Below are 27,589 nucleotides of genomic sequence, written 5' to 3'. Positions count from 1 at the left end.
GGTGCCTTTTTCACCTTAAGAACTGAAGAATGTGTTGGAAATACAGAGTTGGGAAGCAGTACTGGGGATGCTTTCTCTCTTGAGGGATAATTTTTTTTTTTTAAACATCCTCATCTGACTTGCATGGTTTTATTTCTTTGAGAAGTAGACTTTGCTCAACTGAAGAATGTAAAATTTGTACTCCTCTTGTTTGCTTTTTCCAGAGTGTTCTGCTTTGGCACATGGCTCATCTGTTTTTCCTGGTTCTGTGTTGGTCTTTCCTACTGTCAGAGCACATCTGCATCTAACATGAGGACCATTCTATTTCAGCAGCACAAATGGAAAACTAAACATGACTAGTAATTTCTTTCTTATTGAATAAAATTAGGTTGCTGTTTTCCCTTCCAGTATTCTGAGGTTCTTAAGTTCAAATAAAACTTTGCTTTACTTACAGGTGTACCTGTTGAAAGATACTGTCCTTCCTTGTGACTACTCTTCAAAGTAAGGACATGTACTCCAATTTTATACTACCTATGTTGTTCTGAGATGGCTTGCTTTTATTTTTTGTGTTTTCCATTTCTTATTTGGCTTCCTAGAGTGGTGCATTTGAGTTCCTTGGTTGACTATGACCAGATTTGAAAGCTGGATATGTAAAAAAAACAAGCCTTTATTGATTTTCTGGAGGGAAAAAGGAGTATGGAGTGTTCCAATTAAATTTTCTTATTTAATATTCACTATTATTAACCTGTGAGCTGTTTCTTCTCAGAGCAAGAGATAAAAGGTGCAGAAGATATGGGAAAAGGTGGGGTCACTGTAGGAAGCACCATGTGCCTCTTAGGGAGGCAGAGCTGATGTAAACTGGGAAAGCTATACATCTATGAAGTGAATTTGAAAAAGGAAGTAAATTTGCTTTTACTTCTCTTTTCTGAGGTTTGGTTTGGTTTTTGTTTGGTTTTTTTTTTGAGGAGGGGTATGAGGTGGTGATACTTGTATATGAATGGAAAATGGTATAACCAAAAGGGAGAGTTAGCTTTTTTCTTAAGGTTTTGGGTATTCTTTGTATATTGAACTGCTTCTATTCTACTGTGGGAAGAAGCATCCAATATCTTTTAATGTAGCCTTTTCTTGGAGCAGTGGAAGTTACTGTCATTACAGCTGTAAATTGTACAGTTGTCTTGGTAATGGTAGCCAAAAGCTTCCAGCCACTGTGGAATCACAGAATGTTATGGGATTGGAAGGGACATGAAGGATAATCTAGACCCAACTCCCCCTCCCAGGGCAGGGACACCTCCCACTAGAGCAGGTTGCTCAAGGCCATGTCCATCCTAGCCTTGAACACTGCTGGAGTTGAGCCATCCACAGCTCTAGAAAGACAGTTCTGTTTCATATATAAGCTTAAAGGGGAACGGATTGTTTCTTGTCGTTCCAGTCAATTTATGTGAGAGTTATGATTTTGTGGAAACACATTTGATTCTGAAAATATTTGTTCTTCTTTTGCTGACGTATTGGCACCAATATGCTTGGAAAAACGTTTAGACTGGATGAGCTTGTTGAAACTGCTAGAAGTTGATGCCTTGGTTTGGATAAAGGTTCTTGTTGGGCCCGTTTGTGTGTTGAAATAGAAAAGGAACTTAGTTGCTTCTTGGCAGATTGTGTGTTACTTAGCAGCATGGACCAGGATGACTCAACATAGGACTAGGTGATAGGCATGTCTGATCTTATGCCTCCTGTCTTAAGTAAATCTCCTATAGCTTGCCTAACCATAAGGACTTATTTGAAACTTTCCTTGCTATTGCAGCTAGTATGGCTTTCTTTTCCTGTGTGGCACCAGCACAGGAGGCGGAGATAAGATCACAGTTGCTGGTGTCAGGCTGGCAGGAATACGACCCAGCACACCTATGTGGGCAGTAATTTTAACACATGCTGTTTCTTCTGGATCAATAGAAACAGTGTTATGTTAGAGGGAACATAAATGATGGATCGCTGCACTCATTTTGAAAAGGGAGCAAAACGGTGCAGCTAAAGACTTGAGAAGCAGTCTGAGAGTTGGATACACACTGCTGTTGATGTGTGTTCTGATAAAAGCCTGGTCGTGGCCAAGATCTGTGTGCCGCAGTTGGTCAAGGGTCTGCTTAATTAGTCAGAAATGTGAGAATTTGTGTGTGAGAGCTAAAAATTCCTTCTGCTTTTCTAAGCCCTCTCAGGTTCAAAAAAAGGTTTCTGCTAAGTCAACAGTAAGTAAATATCACAGACCTGTGGACTTATGCCCAAACGCCAAGTGGTAACGGTAAAGTTTTCTTATCAAGTGAGTAAAGACTGGCCTGTCATCTTATTCTGGAGTAAGGAAGTAATGCTGTTACCACATACTAAAGCAAGATAATCTAATCTTAGTAGCAACTGTATTTTTGGTTATGATGCAGAGAGTGTATCACGTTTTTACTCCAGTTCTCTTATGCATTCACTTTGCAATAGAGTGGTATATAAACTTTTGCAAGCCAGTGTTTGGGTGTGCAGCACTGCTTTGATTTCTTGTCATCCCCAGAAGTTAACCTCACACACACTCTTGTTCTGCAGAAATCCTCTTACTGGAGGGTGTATGAGGACAGTCTGTCATCCAAACAGAGAGGAGGTTTGTGGAAAACCTGTTTCTGAAGATAGTAATTTGTGTGTCCAGCACCTCTTGGCAGTACTGGTTCTTCCAAAAAGTGTAGTGTTGAGTAGGTGAGTAGGAATACTTGTCTGTAACTTGTAGTGGGTACCCAGAGGAAAGAAGAAGTATTTCTATTAGCTTTAGTTGTGCGCAGTGTGATTATAGTGATTATAGAGTACATCACACTCACTTTTATTGTCACCAAGAAATAACGGATGAGGATGAAGATGTTTTATCTGGGTTCTCTCTCTTAGGACTGTTGTTACCAAATCCAGTGAGGCAGCTAGGTAACTTAGTAACTTCAAGTCTGTGCCATGTTTTTTTAATTTTTTGTATTTTTTTTTTCTTTTCTGCAAACTTACTAAGTTTCCAGGGCTGGAAAATACTTAATATTTTTTTCTTCTTTTTTTCCCTTTAGTATGTATAATAATTTATGGTTAAATGGCTACTCTATGGTCCTGTGGCAAAACCTGAGCTTGCCACTGGAAATATGGTGGAGAAGTAGAATTACCAGTTGTGGATTTGGTAAATCCACCTATTTTTAGGTTTATCATGGTTTAAGCCCAGCCAACAGACCATGCAGCTGCTCATTCACTCCCCCACCAGTGGGACTGGGGAGGGAATCAGAAGGGTAAAAGGTAGAGAACTAGTGGATTGAGATAAAGGCAGTTTAATAGGGAAAGCAAAATCTGTACACACAAGCTAGGCAAAACAAGGAATTAATTCACTGCTTCCCATGGGCAGGCAGGTGTTCAGCCATCTCCAGGAGAGCAGGGCTCCATCATAGGTGACAGTGATTTGGGAAGACAAATGCTGTCACTCCATACATTTCCCTGCTTTCTTCTTCTTCTCCCCCAGTTTACATGTTGAGCGTGATGCCGTATCGTCTGGAATATCCGTCTGGTCAGTTTGAATTTCCTTCCCCTGCTGTGTCTCTTCCCAACCTCTCATGCACTCCCAGCTTCCTCCCCAGACTGGAATATGAAGAGCAGAAAAGGCCTTGGCTGTGTGTAAGCCCTGCTCAGCAATAACAAAAACATCTGTGTATAATCTTGTGTTCAGCACAGATCCAAACCACAGCCCTATACCAGCCACTGTGAAGAAAATTAACTCTACTCCAGCCAAAACCAGCAGAGGAGGCATCTTACACAGATCTTCAAGGTTCTTCTAGCTCAGCTGGCTAGAAGGAACTGAAGAAACCTGCAAAAACTGAAGTATTCCACATTTTCTGCAAACCCCTCCCACTTTAATTTGGGGAAACGGTAATTTGTTGCAAAAACAATTTAAAATAATGACTTTGAGAAAAGCCATATATAATGTGGGATGTGAAGCTTGAGTGCTTTTTGACTTTTTTTGATAAACTAGCATAACTGAGTACTTCCTGAGGTACAGCTTTTTTGTCTCTTCCCAGTAAGAAAAGTATTTTGAAAAGTAATGCTGTTAACTGCTTTGAGGGAGAACAGTGGTGTTTGAGCCATTTAAATCTAAATATTGTATTATTGTTAATAGATGATAAAGATATAATCTTAAAATGTTAATTATCATTTTTCTTGTCAAGGGAAGTGTGAAAAGTTTAGTAACTAAACTTTGGAGACAAAGCAGTCTACCTAAATTTAAGTGTGTGGTTTGGACCAGAAGAGGAATTTTAAGGTAAGATTTGGTGGTTTCAGCATGGTGCTAAAGAATATTTAAATCTGTGCTGTGTCCAGATCGAGAATCTGAGCAGGAAAAACGTGTGCAGCTCTGCGAAATCCAGTTAAACATATCGTTCTGTATAGTCCTACTTGACACCACTGAAGTAGCTGGCTCTGTTAAGGGGTGGTCTACTGAGCTTAAGCAAAGTGTCCTCATAACCTTGGGAAAGACAGTCAGTAGTGGCTCAGTGTCTGTCTTTTAATGTAATTTGGATTAAAGAACCATATATGGTTATAGCTCTGGAAAGGATGGGGTAGCTCACGGCCATTCACTTTTAGAAGATGGCAAACTTGGGTTGATGCTTTGCCAAAGTGCTGTATTTTCTGATTAGTGTGAACTATGTAATTTCAAGTCATGCCGAATTGAAGGGATGGCTGAAGTTGTATAGTTAAGCTTCACAGTGAGCATATTTCTCAGCAAGTGACACCAAAGGAGTCTTAAGATCCAAGTAAAAAAAAAAAAAAAAAAAGGTAGGCTGTTTAGAAGTCCATTTTACTTACTTGAACGGTGGGATTTTTAGCTGCTGAGTGTATTAAGTTATATGTTTGGAGTAGAAGTGCAAACTAAATGCAGGTTTTCCTGGCTTTGTTCTTTTTTGTGAACTGGAAACAGAAATATAGGGTCATGCCAGCGTCACAAATCAGGTCCCAGGTAGGAGGGTCTTCTGGGAAATTGTGCTCTGTATTTATTCTCTTCTGCAGTTTGGAGTTCCACCATGGAACTAACTCCTAACTGCTTCCTCAGTTAGTGCTTGTTGTGAGTTTTTACACTGGAACAGTGAAAAAGTGTGCTTGTAATTTTAAATAGTAATGTGTGTGAGTGAAGAGGAGGATGTTCATGTCTCTAATGGAAAGTAAGCAAGTACTTACTGGATAGACTGTACAACTCTGTGTTCATGATGCCTTGCATTGGGAGTTTCGTGCTGAATCAGACAGGATGTTCAGCTTACGTGTGTGTCATCACAGGTAGCTGTGCCTGAGCACAACTGAAGGTATTGTAAAAAAAGGATCATGGGGAAAAAGACTAGAGATTGCTTAGTAGAAGTGGCTTATGTGCTTTCTCTGAGTAGTTCGAGTTGCAACATGGGATGTAGTTTGTGGTCCTGTGTTAGCTAGTTTCTCGACAAAAAGCAGTTTATCTTGGCTAATGGCATTTGTACAGTTGCACTGTATTCCTGTCAGTGTTTCTGTGTGTGTGTCTCCTTCCAGCGGAGTAGAGAAAGGAAGTCACCTGACATCCTTGAAAGAGCTGACATCCAGTGTGGTTAATATTTTGGCTTAGTTTCTTTTTTAATTTTTAAACCCGCATAACATGTTGCTTTGTGTTTGATGTTTGTGGAAGTACTCTGGTGTTAGGAGGGCAGGTGGAGTGCAGGAAGGGGAAGCTGAGGTTACATCTTGTGATGGAAACCAAGGATGTAGAGCTTGCCTTCTCAGTTGTCTCTGAAACTTGCTCCTCTTGTCCTTGACTGAAAGTTTTGTCTCTAGTCAGTTTTCTTTGTTTTGGGTCTGATCTTTGCTGTAGAGGAGATAAAGCAGTTCTGTGCTGAGAGGCTAAACTCTGTATTAGTTTTGTGGTTTGTATCTTTGTAGATCATACTATAGCACTTGGTCTCTTCAGTTTATGTAGATGAGGTCTGGTAGCTGCTGAACTTAGATTTTAATAGTTGCAGAATTTGGCCTAAGTGGTATCTTTCTAACATTAAAAAATACTCACCCTTTGGTAAGTGTTGGCGTGGTCTGAAGAAGTAATTAAAAAATCCGTGTGAAATTTCAAAGACTTTTGCAACAGCTTCTACAAATTGATAAAAACTTTGTAGAATATAATGACTGTGGGCTGTAGTGAAAATGGATAAAGATACCAGCGGTAGGCAGAGATCAGCTATGACATAAATAGTTTCCTGGCAGCCTGGAAAAATTGTCTGATACTTCTCCTTCCATAATTTAAAAGCCGTTCTCTACGCCTCTTGTAACATGTTTGGCTGTTTTATGTTCTGTGTCTCTGGGTGCTGGCGGAAGGAAGAAGCGTGCACAGGGAGGTTCAGTGCTTTGGATTGGACTGTCGCGTGGTGATGCTGGATTTCCTTTGGCACAGTGTGACTCACAAGAGCCAGAGACACTTTCTGTGGTGTGGCTTGCTGTAGAGGAACTCTGTCTGCCCATGAGTACTCAGGAGGAGGAGGAGGGAGCATGTGCGCATGAATGGTTGCCTAGACGCACTGACATACTGTAAACTTACATTTGTGGTAAAGTGACCCTTTGGGTAGAAGGAGTGACAAATCTGGTAACAACTGTGCATTTATCCTGTCCTTGTTATTACATGCCAGCTAGAACTTTCAAAGGCTATAGATTCCCCATGAGGTCAGTAAGTTGTATGGGGGATGTGCATGCCGGGGGGTGGAACTACACCTGTCAATGTGTGTTCAATGTTACAACTTCTCACTGGGAAGCAGGCTGCTTTCAGTGCACCTGTGTAGTCTGTTCCATGTCTCTCTGGGTCATGCAGCTGTCCCGCAATGCCTGAAGAAATACCATTGGGGGGGGTTTTGACTGAAGAAGGAAAGCTGTTGACTTTCATGAACACTTTATACATTACCAAAATTTAGGGTGCATTAATAGGCTGTTACTTTGTTAATGAATTTTTTGTGTTACTTGTAAGGTTTTTCTGGGTTTTTTTCTTGGTAAGAATTATTGTAACTTTAATTGAGAATGTGTTCTTTTTGTGTTCACTTGTAAAGAGCCCAGGAACAACTAACACTTTAGCTTAATGGCTGGTTAAGTCAAGATCTGATTCTGCTTAGTGTAATTTAATGTGACACTTGGTCTGAATGTGACGCTGTATTTCTGTGTTAGGTGTTTGTCTGGCTTATTTTTCTGGTGGAAAGAACAAAGTCTCTAGAACACATATATAAATCAGTTAATAATTATGTAATTTTAGACTAGTAATGAAGTTAAGTTACCACAACCTTGAGACAATACTTTTCTGTTAAGGAAAATAAATAAAGTGTTTTCCAGAAGAGATGGAAGCTGGTCTTGCACAGAGACAACAAGCTGTGCTCTGGACAAAAGTCATTGCTTTAATCCTGTATTACAGCCACTTTTAAGTCTAGATAATGTTGACTTCTAAAGGTCTCTTCTCTTACTGCAGTTAGTACTGCTAATGGATCAGAAAATATAGAGGCTTTGATGTTCTGAAGTAAGAATAATTTTATCAAAAATAGGGTTGTTGGAATTACTGTTACTGAAGCAAGATCTTCTTTTACAGAAAATGAAACAGTTAAGAAAAAACATTTAAATTGCTTTTCACTGTAACATGGAACCTTGTGGTGCTAAATATGCGGCAACTGCTGACACATTATTTACAAATGAGTAACCAGTTGTATAGTCAAGAGGATATTTAACCTGAGGAAGACAGGGGAAGGTTAAAATCCAAGATGCTCATTTTAATGCCCCTTTAATTTTTTTTTATTAGTTATAGGCAAAGCTGGCCATTATTAATTATAGGGAAATCGTTTTTAATATGAGGTAAACCTATTCTGTTCCCCAGTTTGGCATCATCTCTGGAAAGTATTAATATCACCAGTTGCATGGTAGTATATCTTTAATGAGACTTACTTAGGGTTGTTGATTACATTGTAGTTGATAAGCGTTCTGGAACACTGTCAAAATATCCCTCTAAAGAAGCTGTAATTGGCTTTTGTGTGGATAGGTCTATATTAAGTGCATGGTGAACCATAGTTAGGGTTTTTCCGGGTAGCTTTAGATACTTACTGGAAGCAGTAAGTATCAAGCATCTTTATATGAAATTGCTTAGTAAAGTCCAGGACAACACAATGCACTCGTCCTCTTGGCTATCTATATTTTACTTTACTGGGAGGTAGACTCCACTGTGTCTATTTCTTATGTTGATTCAAAACTGTCTCTTAATTTTTAACTGTAGCTTGACTTTCTCTATATCTTTGTGTTTGATCCATCCTGATATAAGTTAGGTATGTGTAACTAAAAACTGTCAGGTTCTGCCTCATCAGTCACATCACAAACACTGAAATATGGAAATGAAGGCGGGAAGGTTAGATGGGACTGCTAAATAGACCTACCCTTATGAGACAAGAAGCAAGATACTCCAGCTCCAAGAAGAGCTGTGTTTTCTGGTGTTTGTTAAATGGGTATTTCAACTGCGTTTTTCTTTCCTGTTTATGTAGCTTTTACTTTATTTGGTAGGTTGTGTTGACTCAAGTGAGGGCAAAAAGTACCTTGGCTTCTTATCTACTGATATCCTATTTCTTGAAGTGATAACATTTTGTTATCAGCAGACTGTCTAGTGATCCATTGACTAAACTGAGCTGAAGTTTCTGTGTTACCCACTCATGGAAAGTTAAACTTGATAGAAGATAGCCAGTTATGAACTCGAATAGATGGTAAGTCACTGGCTGGGAAATATTAACCTTGCCAGAATGGGAAAGACCAAGGTTTTTGGTTTGAGTTGCAGTGTGGCTAGTGACTTTCAAGTTGCTCATGCCTTGACTGCTTACAAGCAAGTTAAGAGAGTAAGCACTTGCTCTGTTTCTGCTGCTTTACCTTCAGTTAGTGTCTGACAGTACCCTCTGTTCCTGTCTCTGAAATTCTATTGTGTCTACGTCTTTTACTGAATGAAAAATAATAACTGAATAGTCTTAATTGGAAGCTGGCAGAAGTTTACTAAAGTTTTATTGTTAAGCCATGTGGCTAAAAGTAGGAAAGTCTTTATCAGATTGGTCTTTCAGCCGTGATATCTCATCCATGTTTATGTCCAGTGTCCTGGAAAATACAGATGTACCTAGTACTTGCTGGTTATGGTGTTGGAATTATTAGGACTAGAAAGATGTAGCAGAGATCTTGCCAAGTTTATGGACATAATAAATAGCATCCTAAAATGCTCTTTGATTTCAGTGTGGTTTTTTGCAATTTCAGTGAAATGAGTGAATGATGGTACAAGTTTTTACGAAAACTAATGATATTGGCACAAAGCTCTTGCAACACTTAGAGGCTTGCCTGCTACAAGAAGAGTTAATTTGATTGAATAATCTTTCCTATGGCTAGGAAACACAAACTTGGTGATCTAGTTTGAGGTGAATGCTTATGTATCCCCTCTATCTTCTCAGGCTCTTTAGTTGCCTTCACGTTCTTCTCAAGTCTCTCTTCTTACAATAGGAAGATGTATCCAGACAAGGTGTCTGTTTGTACTTGCTTTTCAGTTCAGGATTGCTGGGCAATCAGTTTTGTCTAATGAAGCTGACCAGAATAGAGATATATGCAATATTTGTAGAGATTTTCAGTGAGGAGTGCACTTTGGTACAAAGGTACTGAATGTTGTACTCTTGGTTGAGTATGTCATTTGTTTGTTCTGTTGCATTTTGGTTTGTTTTTTTCTAGTACCACTTTCAAACAAATAGAAATTACATGACACTCCCTTGGTCTTGGGGATGACCGAGCAGGTTTGTGTGAGACGGACAGGAAAGATGATCAACTAGGAAGATCAAAGCTTTACTGCAGCAGTGAAGTTCTATGCTACTACCCTTTTCTTCTGCCTCTTAGAAGTGCTTTCTGTGCAGAAGCAATTGCAGGTCAAATGGCAAGAAGGTGCCACTGTAAACAGTAAGGAGAGCTGTGTTGGTGTTTAGCAAACTTTAACTGAAACTGTATTCTGCTTTTATGTGCAGCATGCTGGATATGAATCTGAACGTGGATAATTGTTGACAGCAGCCATTTGTATGTCAATTAAAGTAAAGTAGTCATGATGCTTTCTTTCCTTGGTGAGTGTGTAACTGAATCTGCTGATAGCCACTTTTCAGTCATGAGGGAGAGGTGTTTAAAACAGTAGAAGCTCATCCAGTTGTTCAGAGTACGTGAGACTGATGTCAGTTTATTACAGTGTGACTGCCTTGTGCCCCATCTTAACAAGTATATTCAGAAAAACCTTCATCTTGAGGCTGCCTGTGGTACGCAACCAGCCTGACTGACGACATCTGACTGCAGTTCCTTCGTTTGAGGTTTGTTCTTGGTCCTGCCCTGGTTTATGCAGTATGGCTGTCTAAGGATTGTCTGGCTTGCCTGCAGCTGAAGGCAGAGTAGGAATTGTCCACTTTCTATAACATGTCAATTAGCTGCTCTTAATTATAGCAGTTGTTTTCATTGCAAATTTCTGTTCTCTGTAAAAAATGGAGGGTAGATTTTTCTTTTTAAGACTCAATTTTCTTGTATCTTCTGGAAATGTTTGGGGGACCAGCAGCATGAAAAGGCCACTGCTTTCCAGACTGTAATGGAGAAACCTTTGTTCTTGTGGTTACTGACATCTAATTTTTGAGCTAAATGACACTGAAATTTGTTTTAATTTCTAATTTTTCATCAGCTCTTTAGTTAAAGCTCACTTTTGCTAGAAGTTAGGTTACCTTACCAATTCCTGGTTTCTTCTTGGTGTGTGGGTGTGTTTCTGGGGTTGTGGTATTTGGTGTCTTGTTTTGTTTTTGTGGTTTGGTTTTACTGTGTTGTTTTTGTTTTTTGGTTTTTTTTTTTTTTTTGTTAAAGCATGACCTCCAACCATGTCTTGAATGTGGAATGTTCCATTTAGATGAGAGTGAATAAGTAAGTCTGAATTACCAAGCTTGATCTCTGGCTTCTGACTGCTGAAGTTCTTCATCTGCAGTGGAAAACACAGCTCCTCCAAAACAGCCACCACTGTCTGTCCACTCAGCTCTCTGGAAAAACACTGGTATTTTAGGCAAATAATCTTGAGAATTTTTAAAAAGCAGATGAGTTATGTTTATAGTTCAAACCAGTAAGTCTGAAATAATAACTAAGCACAAAAACATGGGCATTTTTTCTTCTAAAGAAATGAATTTCACTTTTTACTTCTGATGTGAGAATTGATTATAGAACAGAACTTGTGCATTTCCATTCCATTCTTGCTGCCTCAAGGCTATTTCTGTCTCTGGCAAGGGGAAATAATTTTCCTGTTTTGTAACAGCTTCATCATCTCCTTCCCCTTTGAACTGAGTGTTATTCATGTGTTTCTGTTCCTAGGCTATTAATTGTTAATACCAGGATCTGGTGTCAGTGTCAAATAAAGCATGTGTGACAGAGATGAAGAGTTGGAGATATCTTTTCCTTCCTCTACTCCCCCAGTTTGTTTCTCTGCCAAGACAACATTGAAATGATGTTTCTCTCCTGTGTCTGGGAGGTTTTTTTGATGGTAAACGTAAAGATGTAGTTTCACTTCCATGTTACTTTTCTGCTGGTTTGTAGAGTAGACTGTTCTTTTCTGTAAGAAATTACTATGAGGTTTAATGAAGCAGCTAAAAAGTTAGGATTTTTTAAGTCCTTTATAATGTGGAGTATTGTCAGTTCAACAGAAATATTAGGAAGTGAAAAGCATCCTGTATTTTTGAGATGAAATCAACTTTTATTTGGCTCATCAAAATACTTATTCTTTACATCAATACTTTTTGAATTAGCTGAAGATATGTGACAAATTAGCTTTTGGGTCCTGCTGTAATGCTGGGTGTTTTTCTTTCTTGACATATGGAAAAATATGCAGTCCTAAGTAGTGTTTTCTCATGCAACTGCCCATTTAAGCAACAGTTGAATTCTGTCCTTGTGACACTGTCATCTGATTGTTAGTATGCAGGAAAGGTGTCCATAACAGATTATGTTTCATGAGTCAAGTTCTCAGAACTATTTTCTTTTTTTAGTTTGTTCAGATACTGTCTGCAGTTTGTAGATGTGTGTAGGTGTGTTACCCTACTTCTCCTAACTGCAGGTGAATCAAACCCAATTTTCTTAGCTGAATGTATTTGTTTTGGAGTGAGCAGTATCACAAGCTAAACTTCCGTAATTTAAGACCAGTGAGTTGCTCTGTTGTTCATCTCCATCATTCTTTTTTGTGAAGGAGTGGTTTCTGACATTCAATGTTTCAGACTATTGTTCACAAAAATCAGATTTGTTAACTGGTGTGCAACAAAACAATAATTACACAAGAGAGACACTGATTACTTATTTATTTTAAAGTTGCACAAGCTTGGGTGCTCAGTGTTATCCCTTCTTTTCAGTTGAGAAATTTTGGATCTCTCAGTGAAGCCTTTTTTCTCTTTATGTAGAATCTAATCACCAACCTCCAAACTGGTTGCTGAGCTTCCTATGGACAGCTGCAGGCAGTGAGTAGGCAGGGCAGCATGCCTGAGGCCAAGGACTGGATTTGTTGTACATAATTTTCACCTAGCAATGATTTGTTTTTTGAGAAGGATGAATTTTTTTGAGATGGGACTGAATTACAACAGGCAAAAGAGTAAAAAAGTAATTAGATGTACCTATATTTGAATAGAAGTTTTGCTTTTCAAAAGCATCTTGAAGTGCATGTGCTTGCTAAATACATAACTGTTTTCATAGATTCCCATCCTTTGCAATGTCTTAATATATGGGCTTCCCAATGAGGGTGTTACTGTTAAGTCTGTGGTTTTTCAAGTCATCTTAGAACTGTTGTTTATTTAATACTGACAAAAAAGCTATGACAAGGACAAGTAATGTGGTATAGCAGTAGTATTAAATTCTGGGGAGAATTTTTTCATTACTATTTTCTCATTTGTCTGTTGAATTAATAAGGACCCTTATTCATGTTATGTTTATATTTTTGAGCTAATGCTTTCAGTGGGGCTTTTTGCCCAATCAGTATGGACTCCAAATTGTGGCTGGTGTATCTAGATACTATTTTCTGAAGTGATGTTATTTTCAGTGGGGGGAACCTAGATGCTTCATACACTACTTGGCAGTCATCTTGTCATAAATCTGGATTTTAAAGGAATAATTTGGATTGATCAAGTTGGCCTGCTTCACTTGGAAAAGAGCAGTGTTTAAACAAAAGAGCAGTGTTTAGCTTGACAAAACAGTTAGTGAATTTAAAAGAAAAATTTAGGACTTACAGGATGTAGTCTGAAATTTCCTTAGAGTTGATTTATGATGAATGTGGAAGAGAGTAGAGTTCACATTTGTTATTAGGATCTCTCTAATAAGCAAGGCAAGAAATTTTACCAGTGCATTAGAAAAAAGTGTAGATATTGACAGATGTCCTATATTAGTTGAAGTTGTAGCAGCAGGAGTTGAAGAGTCTCCCTTACATGCTACTTTTGTGAGGCTTGAGAGGTGAAGTGTTTGCTGTGTATAGTTTCTGCTCTCATTGCTGGAGGACAGGAACTCTTCAGTTTTTCAGTTAGTACACTGTGACCATTTATGTCTCTGTATGACTGACTTTCTTTGCTTCACAAAAGATTAGTATCTCTAACTTATGTAAACTTAATTGTTTTTAAGTCTGCTTGCATCTTGAAAAGGATACATCATAAAGATTTCAAGAAACAATGCACTTATCAACCAAAAAAACCCCAAAACGCTGTGCGCTTCAAGAAACATAATTTTGAGACAGCTTTATTTTGTTAAATCTTGGGCTAAGGATTTTCTGAAATCTGGAAAGGTCTGAGTCAGTTTCTGTCATGCCATCTAGTGGCAGCTTTATGTATAGTTATGTGGTTTAAATTCTTGTACTAACGTGTCCTCTGGAAAAACTGCACTAAAAATCTGTGGATTGCAGCATGAACTAGCATTGTATTGAGAGTCATAGTGTTTAAACTCTTTCTCTTGGTACTACCTTACATATGCATATATTTATTTTTCTGAGTAGAATGTCTGAAAAAAGGCTTTGTTGTCCTTCTTGTGGATTTAACTACAGTTCATATTTCCTGAAGATTTCTGCTGTGTGCATGTCCTGTGGACAGGACACCATTATAGCAAGGACATACTGGAGCAGGACCTTTGGGACCTGCTGCAGGACCGACGTGGATCAGGCAGAGGAAATGAATGAAGGACTGCATCCAGCTCAGTCTCTTCCACCATGTGAATAATGGAATAAATGGAATAAAACTGTGCTAAAGTGTAGAGGTCACATTTAGTCTTGAAGGAACTTGTCATGGCTAGTGCCTGATAATGCCCTTCATTGGTGCTTAGTAAAAACACTTCCCTTGCATTAAGTAGTCTGCTTTACTGTAGACCAAAATGAATGAGCACCTCTGGAAACTGTTGTGGCATTTCAGCTGCGTCAGCTGGAACTTGCAGTGTTGGAATGAGCACTTGAAAATAGAAACTTTCTAGGCTTTAACTAAATGCACAAGAATGTATCTGTCCGTGTTTTTGGGCTCCTTCTGTATTCTGAAGAACAGACAAACTTTGTCAATCACTTGATTTTATTTTTTATGTTGACATATATTATATGCATACCTGTACACATTTGTATATTAAATATGGCTTTAGGTCTTTAAGATGCTGTGTATTTTATGTTAAACTTCACTCAATTTTTTTGTTAAACAGGCTTACTTTACAAGTAGATTTTGCCAGACTACTGGGGAAAAAGTTAGTATGTTCTGAGTACTTTTTAAACCTTTTATATCTGGATAGGAATGTGATCAGTCCTAGAACTTGGATCAGGGAGGAGCTTTTCTAGATAACTCTGTTGCAGTCCTTTTCTTTACACCTTAGGATGATGTCACTCTTTTGTTGTAATGGGCATGGAATGGAGTAGAAAACAGCTGGGCTTCTCTTCTAGTGCCTCCAGATTTTGTCTATACATCGGGAATCTCTGACAGTCTGTAGAGTCAACTGCAAACTTGTGTGAGTTTGGGGAAATGGGACCAAGATATCCATTTGAATATTTTCTAATACCCATTTTGCATGCAGTGGGGGTAGGAAGATGTGGGAAACTAAAGGAAAAACCTATGCTTTGAGGGTTTTTTGCTTGTTTTGTTTTGGGGTTTTTTAGCATGGAAGCCACCTTCAGTGATGTTGTTTTTAGCTCCCTTGAGGATCCTCTTGAAAGGCTGTGACTATTCCCTATGCTTGGTGTTTGGGGAAAACTACTGAGGTTGTACTTCATCCTTTTAAATGTTTGGACAGCCATTTGACCAGTGTGAATGACAGGGATCAAAATTCAGAAGCTACCAGGCAAAGGAGGCATTTACCTAGAGAGAATGCACATTCTCTCTCTGTTTCTTCCTGTATGTAGATGTTGTTGCTCTTGTATAAAGGTCTGAAAGAGCCTGAAAAAGGTTCATATCACAGATATTTTTGCATGCAAACTTCCAGTCATTACCGTTCTTTAGTAAGTACCTGACAGTTAAAAGTCCTTGACTTTTGCTTTTCAAGTTTGCTGTCTTAGGAGAAACAGAATTGTGCTCAAAAAGCTGTAAATGTGTTTTGCTTGTTTGTTCTGCTGAATTTCTTCTCTTGTCTCCAGAAGTGGCTTAAGGAGGCAACTAGTCTTTAGAAAAGAAGTTTATTAGAAAACTAGTGACTTCTGTCAGTGTCTGGGCTGAGACGTGGGTAACAGAGTTTCTGTTCAGGATGTTCCTGTTGGTTTCTATTCAGCTTTTTGAAACTTCAGTTCTCCTCAGATCAGGAGGATCATTTATTTGGCTTTTTCCGAGTTCTTTTAAGTTCCAAGCTTATACTTGGCACTGGTGAGGCCACTCTTGAAATTCTGTGTTCTGGTTTAGGCCCCTCATTCCAAGACAGACAGTGAGGTGCTGTAGCATGTCCAAAGAAGATCAATGGAACTGGTGAAGGGTCTGGAGCACAAAAGTCCTGCAAGGAGGAGCTGAGGGAGCTGGGGATGTTTAGCCTAGAGAAAAGAAGACTCTGGAGAGATGTTATGTCTCTCTACAGCTAACTGAAAAGGGTTGTATGGAAGTGGGAGTCATTCTCCTCTAGATATCTTGCTGGGATATGTTAAAAATCTCTTCCATCATGCTTCCAGTTTTTCTTACAGAAAGAGCAGAAAGCACAGTTACAAGTAGGAAATAGTTTCTGTTTGAATAGTGACTGAGTAAGGTAGCAGTCTTTGGCTCGGAAGAGAGATGAGTTGATGATGTAGCAAAGGCTTTCAAAATTGTAAGTGGCAAAGAAAGAGCAAGTATGAATTGATTCTTTACTGGTTTTGAATATATATAAAGCTAGGGATGATTAAACAAAGGTAGTTGGAGCCAAGTTCAAGTAGAAATTCTTATTTTGCACAAAATGGATGTCAGGCTCATGAAATTGCTTATTAATGTTGTAACTCATGAATAAAACAGTCTACATGGGATCGAGGCAACTGGACTGGTATTTGGAACAGAGATCTACTGAAAATCGCCAGATGGCCAAACTGCATTTAGTCCGGAAATTCTCGGAGTTGACAAAGGTTGAAAAGTGTGAGGTGGAGAGGGATATGTGAGGGAGGGCCGTTTGCCCATTTGTCTTTGCTACACACTTCCACAGCCCAATTTTGGAAACTGGATACAGAAATAAGTGATCTTTGAGCTGAGCTGTTCTGTTCATTTTTACGTTTGTGCATTTGTTCGTCTATTTCAATTTGAAATTTGAACCTAGATTGAAAGAGCTTTGAATCTAGTTGGAAAGAAACAACTTTTAGATTTCTGAACTAAGCTGTTCACAAAATTTTAATGTGTGAGCTGGCTGTATGTGCACACTTTCTCTCATGTATCCCATGCATCTCATGTATACTCTCTGGCCAAGCTGCATATCAGGTATATGCACAGAACACTTTTTGTTTCATGTGTAGATACACTGTTCAGCTAGTGCATCCTGAATACATCAGATGTGCTGCACAAACTCCTGAGACATAAGCCTGTATTGCCTTCTGTGATTTACATGGCAGAAGTTTAGAATCTGAAAAGGAAAATATCTTTGGTTTAATTTAGCTGTAGTCTGATGCAATAGGCCCATAGGAAATCTCTCTGTCTAATGATTTGCACTGAAAGCTTAACAAATAGTCAGTAGGCTGTGAATATTATGGTAATTACTGTATGTTGCAGAAGTAAGTGCTATCTGGTAATGGTAAATTTCTGCTGTTTTACAAAACACATGCACATTAGATTGAAACTTCTTTTTTTTCTTCTGCAGGAAAATTTTGAAGATGCCTATGAAAACATCCCCGTGTAAGTAGAGTGTTTTAAAATGTGTGTTTGTTAAAACTCCTTATACAGAAATCAAATACTGTATGCACATCATTCCAGGGAAGCATCATTTTATATGCACTGACTACATTCACATTTTTCAGAGCAGTTAAAGTCCTCAAGAGTTGAGAAACGGAAGTGTAATTAAGTTGATATTAGTGATGAAGTATTTGTCAACAACTGTGACAATTGTAAGGAATTAAAAATAGAACATTTAGTAGCTTAGTTACAGACTGACAGCTCTAGACATTTTTGTGTGGTGAAAAAATAGTCTCTTAACATTATTAGGAAAACTTTGGATCACACATTATGCAAGACCATCTAAGCAAGATTTTCAAATGGAAATTGCTGTGTCTTATAATGTACTGCTGCACAGATGTTTTCCCCTAATGAAGTGAGATACAGTCATTCTCTGGTGTTAGATCTGATGCTGAAGCCACACCTTTCTCAAAGTGTGATGAAAACACGTTATGCTGTTCATAAATGGTTTTAGTTTTTCTCTAGGATTTTATTGCATTTTTGTGCCATGAAGCATGTGTGACAGGGACTTCAGCTGATACCGTCAGATTGCGAATACACTTCTAGACCCAGCAGTAGCTTTGGACTGAACTTCATGGCCAAAACATCCATGGTCTTGGCAAATTGTATTTTACAGATTTGCCAGACCCTCTATTTGTATCTTACCTGGAGTAGTAAGGTCTGATCTGTGTAGAACTGAGAAAAATTGAACGTTTCTTTCTGAGTGTCATGAAACAATAAGAACCCGATATGTTCAGGTTGAGAATTCTTCATGTTAATGATTGCTTTTTCTTCCTTTGACTGCTTAGCGGTTTTTGTATGATCAGGTGGCTTCTCTCTTTGGCCACTGTTTCCCCTGGGACAGGGAAGAGAGTGACTTTGAAATACTGTATGAAAATATTTATCCAACACACATTCCTTCTGTGAGAAAATGGTTTTGCTGTTTTTTTGTTGATGTCTGAGCTGGGCATGGTTGTTTATTTCTGGCATGCAGAGCTTTGATGTGTTTGTCCTGAGTGTCTCTGCTGTGTTCATAGCTGTCTTATGGAGACACTTTTTGTAATAGAAGTTAGGATGTCAGTTTATTCTGGCTAGTATTGCTTCCATCTGCAATAACCATTATGTAGAACAGTCAATGCAAGATGACAGAGAGAATATTAATGGGACACAAACATCACATTAAACATAGCGAATGTGTATATTCTTTTGTAACTGGGCAGGATTCTTCACTGGGTTAAACTCTCCTTTCTCAAATTCTTCAGAAGATATAGCTGTTTTAAAAAAATGTCCCTAAGGAACTGAAAAGGGTCTTGGAACATTTTGTGGAAGTCTTCAGTCTTATCTTTCTTGAAATGCTTTGATTCTAGTTTTCAAATGATGCTAGTTGTTTGCCTGAGGTGTAAAGCCTTTCATAAATCTAGTGCCATACTGGTTGTTCCTGACCTTTCTCTATCTAGAATTGATGGTAGTTTTTCCATCACTATATTGAAACAATGAATGACCAGAGGTTTAAGTTTCTGGAAAGGTGTATCTATTTTTGATTTTGGTGTTGATAACATTCACTTTCAACATTTTTATGTGTCAGTGTTTCATTCTCCCTTATTTTAGGTAGGAAGGTGGCATTGTTAGAGCTCTGTGATGATATGCTTGGCATTATTTCAGTTAGTTATATCCAGTTGAATTTATTTAAAATGGACTTTTTTAAAATACAGAATTGTGTAAACAAAGAATCATGTTTACTTTTGGTTCAGATTCTGTCAGATCATCATGTTGGTTTAGAGAATTGGGAAAGACTCTGTAACAACCAGATCTTCATAGTATTTCATAAGTCACTGTGCATTACTTAGTGTGAAATATGTATAGAGTATGCACCAGTAGATGCCAGTGAATGGTTTTGCTAATCCAACTTGAATTTAACTGGCTTTATTCTTTAAATATATTGCTTACTTATATTGCTTACTTATATTCTTTAAATATATTGTGCAGGTTAGATGTCGAAAGGGCAAAGAGTTATCTTAATATGGTAAAATCCTTTCCTAGATGTCATGTTCTGGCTGTCATATCTGAGGACAGGCCCAGGAGGAAATCAGTCTTTGCTCCAGAGGTTTAAATGTATTAGATTCTCTGTCTAGACTCCTCGGTCATCTTCTACTCATGGTAGTTACTGTAGATATAAACATCAATCCAAACCACGCAATGATCACAAAATACTTGCTTTGTAGAAACATGAAGGAACCTTTAAATAGAGTTGTTTACTGTAAATTTTGTTCACTGGTGCTAAAGCTGAAGAAGGGCTATTACAGTAGGTCACTCTGCCATTTTACTTAAAACAAGCACTAGCATTTACTATCTTCTCTGCCAACGGAAGTAACTGAGTTTTCAAAGTACTGGTTTGATAATAACACTTGATACAGCATCTTCAACCTTCCAAAGAGAATAGGTGGAATAAATGTTGAAGTAAATTCCTGTTTGCGTTAACTCAGAACTAGTTTGATTGGCATATTCTGTTGTAAAAGGAACTGAGTAACTGGAGACAAACTGTGATTTCTGTTGTGGAAATCAAAGCCTCTGCCAAGAAGTTTTGTCGTGGTTGGCTTCTTTTTACCGTTTTTCCACTAGAGTGTCTGCTTCCAAGTTTTGGGCTGGGTGGATATGTTTCACAATGTTACCTAATGCCTGCCAAGCATCTACAGGTTCAAAAACATACATGGGTGGAACAGATTTGTGTGTGGTTTATTCTTTTGTTTAATTATTGCTAAAAATGCCTCATTAAGACCTAAACTTTACTGTGGAAAAACTGCAACTTTAATTTTATTCTTACTGAACAAGATAATTCTCTACTTCTATGAATTTTTTTCAATATATTTCTGTTACCTGATTTTTCCTGAAGTTATTCTGAAAATCTCTTTGTAGAATGCAGATATTAATGTTTCCTGTTGCCAGAGTGTAATTTTCTAAGTTGTCTAGTCTTTGGCTTTACAACTAGATTGAAAGTGGTTTGAGTTCTCAAAAGTGTTTAACCATCACTGTATTATGCTTAGCATGTACTGACCTTGCCACTGCTATTTTGGTTTCTGTATGTATTTTATCCTCTGAAGTTCTCAATTGTTTAGAACATGTATGAGATATTAATTCTGTTGGCATTTCTGCCCATCTCATTTTACTTACTATTCCTTAAAATGTCATCTGTACATGAAAGGAATAAGTAGCCATCAAGTTGTTATGTTTGTCCATGCAATCTTCCTTAGATTGCTGTGCAGTCTTTCTCTGTGAGGTAAAGACAAAGATAGTGCCTTTATTTACTACCGCAATATCAGAGGCTTATACAAATGAGTAGCAGCATTTAGAGCAACAGTGTTATGGTAGCTGTGTGGTTATGTTTGTAGACGATGCTTTGTAGTTGTCTTTGGGAAGAAACAAAGTCTGTCTGACTGCTGCAAGCAGTTCATATGCAGAGGAAGTCTTCATGTTGTGCTATTTATATAGAAATTTCAGACACCAGACCCTGAGTTATGGCATCAGTGGAAAGATAGTGAGATCTCATTTAAACACGTTTAAAACATGAAGTATTGAAAAAGTGGGAGCTTGCATTCTGTAAGCGAAGCAGACAGATAATTTTTGGTCAAGAATGGAACTCCTTGGATTTTTTTGTCTTATCAATTTCAGCAAAAGGAGGCATACTTCATCAATTCTCTTTTGCATTTTCTTTGCCTGCCCAAAGCTGTGTACTGTTAATCCTTGATCCTACCAAAGCAGCTCTGTGTGGTATTACTGGGGTGATAGATTAAGGGCCAGAAGTGTTTAAGGAAGTTAGATCAGGTTATCCTGGTAATCTCAGAAGTGTAGTTAAGATTTCAGTTATACCTGAACATGTGAGTGTTTTGTCAGTGAATGAAATTGAACAGTTCAGGAAATGGCTCTAAATTCAAATTTTAATTCAGGGAGCCAACAACTTTTAGGAGCAGTTTCTGTCTTTATAAATTTAAATTCACATTCTGACATTGTCTTGAGATGGTGAGAAGCAGCAGTGACAATTTTAATGATCAAATTTTAATTTCTTATGTTTGACCCACAAGGTCAGTGGAAAAAATTTCCAGTAAAGGCAGTTTTTGTCTCTAGCAGATAATATTTTCATAGGTGCATAAATATAAAAATATGACACAGTAGCTGCTTTATATTGTCAGTTTCAAGATTTGGAACAGCCTTAGTGATACAGCAGGCTTCTCTCTCTAATCTTTCCCCACTCCAAACACTTCTAAGGTTATAAATTTTTAAACCTTGAAAGGTTTTGGTTGGGCAGTAATTATGTCATTCCTAATACATGTTTATTGCAACTACACCTTTTGCCTGTGCTGTAAGATTTCTCTGTGTTTGTATTTGAGTAGAAGACTTAAGGCCACATTGTGCTATTGTTTTTATTGGTATCTTCAGTTCACTTTGAAATGCGCAATTCCACTTGTGTTCATAGCTCCTTAGAAAGCGAGGAGAGGAGATAGACAAAAACCCAAAGCCAAACAAATAATTTCAGGGACATTGTACACAGAACTGCCCAAAACTCTGCATGTTTTCCACACCCTGTCATTCTCTTGCAAGCCTTTGCTGAACAGAAAGATACCACAGCCTGTTTTTCTGTTATCCCACGTTTACCAAAAGAAATTTGTCTTAATTGAGCCTAAATACTTGTTTGCTGCTCTGTGGCTTGTTCTTTCATTACAAATTAATTAACAACATGGCATTAAACTCACATAATATTTTTGGGGTGAGGCTTTCTGGAGACTTCTGGAATTTATTTAATTATCATACTGGAATCTTGATATTATGCTGGAATGCATGATCACATCTGTATGTTCTTTTTTAAACGTATTTCAGGAAAATAATATTTCTTCTGTGCTTTAATAAAGACTGCTTAACACTATTTGTAGTCCTGCAGCTCAAGAATTGCCTTCTCTGAATAACTTCTGAGACTTGGAAAGTGTTGTAGACTTTTGGATTGCTGGTACAACCATTAAGACATAAGTGATTTAGGTAAGAAAATGGAACTCAACTCATCGATTAAGAAAAAGAATAAATTGCTGGCTGTGACTTGGTCAGATGTTGAGAAGTTTTTAAGGAAAACAGATTGAAACCCAGATTTGCCTGTTCCTTTATTTTAAGCCATCAAAAAAAAAAAATCCTGATTTTTAATAGTGTTGTTTTGGTAGTTTGGTTTGGTTGTGTCATGTCCATCCGTTCCCTTCCCCATCTGTGATGATTAAAAGCCATCGCAGAGCATTTTGGGAATCAATCTGAGTGGAAGGTGTAGTGAATGTCTACTAGTTTATTTTCCTTTAAGACAATCCAGGGAAAAACTTCTGAGCGTGGGTTAATATTTGCAGACAAAAAGTGTGCTTTGGTCAGCTTTGTGGAAATGTGCTTCTGACTCACTCAGCTTTTTCTGGAAAATAGTCCGTCAAGTGTGGACTTTCTGGAACTTTCTGGAACTGATGCTATGTTAACACAGAACACTGTATGTTTTGTGGGAAATTGAGTTGACTTCTATGTGACTGGGCAACCTTGACTGAAACTTGTCTACCCTTCATGTATAGGCAAGGTCTCAGAAATCCTGGCACTTTGACTTTCCCTGCCCCTAATATTGTTAGTATATTAACTGACAGTACATATGAACACTGCTTCAAATGACGTGGTGGAGAACTTGGACATACATCTCTGAACTCCTTGGTCTTTAACACTACTGGGTCGAGTTTTATGGAAAAGTTAGAATATCCTGATTTTAAAGGTGCTGTTGTCCGTAAATTACAGCTGTCAATATCATCTCTTCGAAAGGTTTACAAGGTTTACAAAACCATTTTTTTACCTGATCATAGCTCTTGGTTTCCTCAGGTGTTTTGGAAAATACTGTGCAATTATTTCCCAGTATGTGACAAGAGCATTTTAACAAAAGTAAGTTGTTTAAATAAATTGGTTTGAAGTATTACTGCTGGTACTTCTTAGCATGCACCTGAAATAAGTAAATGCAAAGCTGTGGTTTCCTGCATTTTGCTTTAAAAATTTGTTTGAGACATTTTTGGGAGTAAATCTCAGTTTGTAACAGTAAACATAGCCAGAAATAGGTACTATTAGTTCAGTTGGTATAGCTTTAAAGAGTACTTTTTGAAGGTAATAGTGGAGGACATAGTTTAATTTTCTGCTGCTTAGCTCCCCTGTACTGAGCTCTCATCGTATCTCATCTAGAGAGATTAGACCAAGGGGATGAAACTATCTATGTTGTAGCTGTTTGGCTTTTGACTCCTGCTTTCTTCTATTGCAGCTGATATTCAGGAAGAGAATTGTTTATGAACAGCTCTCTGTGCTAGTGATTCGTTTTGGTTGTGGAACTCAAACTAAAAATTTGGATTTCTGGGGAAAAAAAAGGTCGAAGGGTTAATTAAAAAAAAAGTGATAGTAAGTTTGAGTACTGTCAAATAAAATCAGTCATGAGCTAGTTACTTTTCTTCAGTGTTCCTCGCTATCAACTCCCATGTATTTGATCTAGTTTTTCTGCAGTTGCTTTAATATACTTTACTGCAGTTTCATTAGCATACTTTTCTGTCTGACTTTAGTGGTGGCTTCTTTTTTTTTTATATTCAGGAAATGCTAAGGTGACTCCTTTTTTGTCTTTAAATATAAATTACTTTGTGTTCCTCTCGTCTCCATTTTCCCCTTGCAGTTAGGAGTGATGGATTAGAATTAGGCTGCAGCACAGATTGGGAGAATCTCCCAGCATCCTCTTCCTGCAGAGGCATCAGCTTCCAGCATTGACTGTAGCTGCTGCCACTCTCACTGACATTTCTTTTGAATTCGGCTATGGAGAGTGCCTGTGTTGCCAGCTGCTGGCATGGAAACTTGTAGTCTTTTTGCTTGATAACTCATTAATGAAAACTCATGGATATTGAGAAATAAAACAGAATCAGTTTTCTCATTTTTTTTCTTCGTCTTTCTGCTTTTTTTTTTGTTTGTTTGTGTGTGCGCACAGTGGAAAAAGATAGAGTGAAAGAAGCAGCACTTATTTTTACACAAGGACTATATTTACTTACCTGAAATTGACTGAATTAATCCTGTAAGTATATCTTCTCTGCCTAATAGTCCTTGAAATCATGAATGTGGTCGTAAGATTAATGAGATTTTGTCTGTGAAAATTTGCTTTGGCAGGTATGTCAAACTACAGCATTGTTTTTTTTAATATATATTTCCTTGAAGACAAAGGAAAAACGATATATTCACAATGGGGATTATGAAATAATTGTTTCTCCACTGCACTTTGCAGTGGTGAACAATGCTTTTAGAGAGCAGAAGCTTCACTGCTGATGTCAGTGCTTAATCAGCTCAGATACTGTAGGTTGTAGAACACCGTAAGGTGTGTATTTTGGGATGCCATTCTTTAAAATGTGGTAATTTAAGGACAGTATCAGACTTACAGTTACTTTCTCCATTTATAGACTATGTCTTCTGCTCCTGGTAGCTGTGCTGATTTAACCATTTGAGGTTATATAATTTTTTACTTAAACATAAATAATTTATTTCATGGGATGCAGTGCTGTGCTTTCAAAGTATTAAATGTTAAGTATAATGCAGTGTGCTTTTAGAGACGTTAGTTATATCAGAATACCTCCAGCATGGGCTCTAAGTTCACTGCGTAATAAATTCAAGTAAATTGGTTTGAAGTTTAGGAAAAGTGTCTTGCTAGGATCATTGTCGTAATTGTCTCTTTGGATCTGGTCCAGTATTTGTGTGACGCAGTGTTAGTCCCATAAACATCTGGCCTGATCTGGTGTCCTACTTGCAGCATGATTTATTTTTTCTTTTTTTTTCCATAGCAAGATAAGTGAATTTTTTATTCATTTCATGTAGAACTGCCAGTAAGCTGTCATTATTATTTATATATGCTAGCTCTTCAGGGAGGTTCTTTCTCAACCTATTTTCTTGTCAGCATGCCTTACTTAGACCTACTTTCTAGCAGAACTGTTGAACAGATCAAAATTATATATTTTTTTTTGGTGGAAATCTATTTGTCTGTATCAATGTCGTGTAAATTAAGTTTTGGCAGTATTGCTATCTGTCCTTTTTGATACATTTTTGTACACCATATTGCATGCATTGACCTCAGATGGATTATTTAATACAAACTATTAGTCTGATAAGGAGTATTCAAACATAGTAAATTCTCAGTTTACCTGCAAAGATCTTGTGTTCAAACTTACTTTTAAAAATGCTGTCTAACCACTGAGTTCTGTTAATTAAATCTGATAACCTTTTATACTGCTGTGTATTCCCATCAGTGTTGAACAGGATAGTGTAAATTAGTTTTTTCTTCTACCTGCAAACCAATACTGATATTTGATTTTTCTGCCTCTTCAGTCAGACTGTGGTCAGTTTTAAATGCCTGGGATCTGATTGTTTTGCTGACAGTTTTTAGGCTTACATATATTTTGCTGTGTCAAATTCATGCTGGAGTGGCTTGATATGCTTAAATAGGATTATTCTGTAATCATTTTAGTGATCAGATGAACTGTGTATGCCTATTCAGGTGGGTGAATAGTAACCTAAGTAGTTAGCATGGCTTGCTTTCACAGTATTGTTGAGTCCTTATGGAAAATTTGGGTCTCCCTTTCTGTCCATGTGAAGTGCAACTTGCTGTTGAACTTAAGAACTTGGTGTCAGATTGAGCTACTGATGTTTCTCAGATGATAAAAATACCTGACTGGAAATAAATTGATTATTGGCTTACTGAATCTGAATAATGATCAGTCAAAACCTGAAACATTTGGCCATGCTTGTGGGTTTGGTTTTTTTTGTGGGGGCGGTGGGGGGGATGGCGGGGGGCGGCGGCTGGTGTTTAAATACAAGTAAGACAGTAAAGTGGCTGGAAATGTAGCCTGTGTTGTTTTCAGAGGAGTAGACTGTTGGCAATGGTCGGTTGATGGTAAGCCAGCAAGATGAGCTTCATCTTGACACTATTTTCTGTGGCACCTGAGATTCAAGCAGATGGTCACCTTTGCCTAGATTTTCTTCCCTTGTGCTTAATCTGTTGTTTTGTTGCATCTGCAGAGTAGTATGTGGGCATACTCCAGCCAGTATTTTCTTGTGATTGTTCAGGTGCTGCATTGATAATAGATATGTAGATAAGCAAAATCCATGTTTTAAATAAGACAGCCCACTAGGAAAGTTCCCTTATCTCGTTCCCTTATTTCCCTCAGTCACTGAAATATTTGGAAACTAAATCTCTTGATCACTTTCTTGTAGTCAAATGTTAGATTGCCATGAGGCAGCACTGGGGATGCTGGGCTGCTTTCTGTCTAGGAGGCAATCCAGTGCATGCCCTCATAAATCGGAGATCGCAAACAAAACTTACATGAAGAATGTAAAGTAAGTAAACATTATTGGTCTCCTGACACATGGTGATCTGACATCTAAATTTCAAGATCAGATGAGACTTCTAAGCAGGAAATTTTGTTTGTATCAAAAATTTTTGTTTGTTTGATGGTCTTTTAATGCATTTCATTTGTAAGACAACATTACTAATATTTCTACTGCTGTGAGTAGTAATAACTCCTAAAATAGAACATTGTCATCTGTAGGTAAATCTGTTTAGTTTAGAAGAGCTAAAACTGAAACTTCCAGCTCTGAAAAGAAAGAGGGGGCAAACACTTTTCCTAAAATACTAGCAGTTTTCTGCTGCCCCCAGCTTCTGATCTGTAAGACAGAGCTTTATCTGCTATGCTTGTCCTTGCCTATAATGTAACATTATACCTGTTAATGTGTAATAATGGATCAATTAAAATCCTCTCTTAGTGAAATTCCAGTAGTCTATGAAAAGCTGTCAGTTTGACCTTTTTTTGACAATGCTAAGGTATGGATAAAAAATGTAAAGCCATTCTCAGCTCATTTTTATGCATGTTATTTTAATAATAGTTGGTTTTCAATAGGAGCAGCTACCTCTTTTTTTCCTCCCTCAGTTATCTCTTGCCTTCTCACTGCCTCTGTTTTTCTGAGAGCTCCAACTCCTTTTCCGCAGCTGTTCCTTTTGAAAAACTGTTTTCAGTGCTTTCTCTTTATGTATACAAATGTGTAATATCAGCTACTGTTTCTTTTTGCTCTGCATCATCTTTTCTGCCACAGCTGTAAGATGAGGGAGGAGAAATAATTTAATTTTAAAAATCTCAAGCAACAAACCAAACCCAACAATA

At 37.8% G+C, this 27,589-nt stretch overlaps 1 protein-coding gene across 1 annotated transcript in view; it reads left to right on the top strand.

Annotated features, from left to right (window-relative positions):
* TTC39B (tetratricopeptide repeat domain 39B) overlaps nt 1–27,589 on the top strand; it is a 74,665-nt gene that overhangs the window by 7,063 nt on the left and 40,013 nt on the right. The window contains exon 2 of the mRNA XM_082301061.1: nt 17,296–17,330. Within this exon, the coding sequence (XP_082157187.1) occupies nt 17,296–17,330 (35 nt within the window). The remainder of the gene's footprint in view (nt 1–17,295; nt 17,331–27,589) is intronic.

Source organism: Coloeus monedula, assembly GCF_965178545.1.
Source record: "Coloeus monedula genome assembly, chromosome: Z".
Lineage (NCBI taxonomy): Eukaryota > Metazoa > Chordata > Aves > Passeriformes > Corvidae > Coloeus > Coloeus monedula.
The sequence above is the reverse complement of the archived record's forward strand: the minus strand, read 5'-3'. Positions and strand labels throughout refer to the sequence as shown.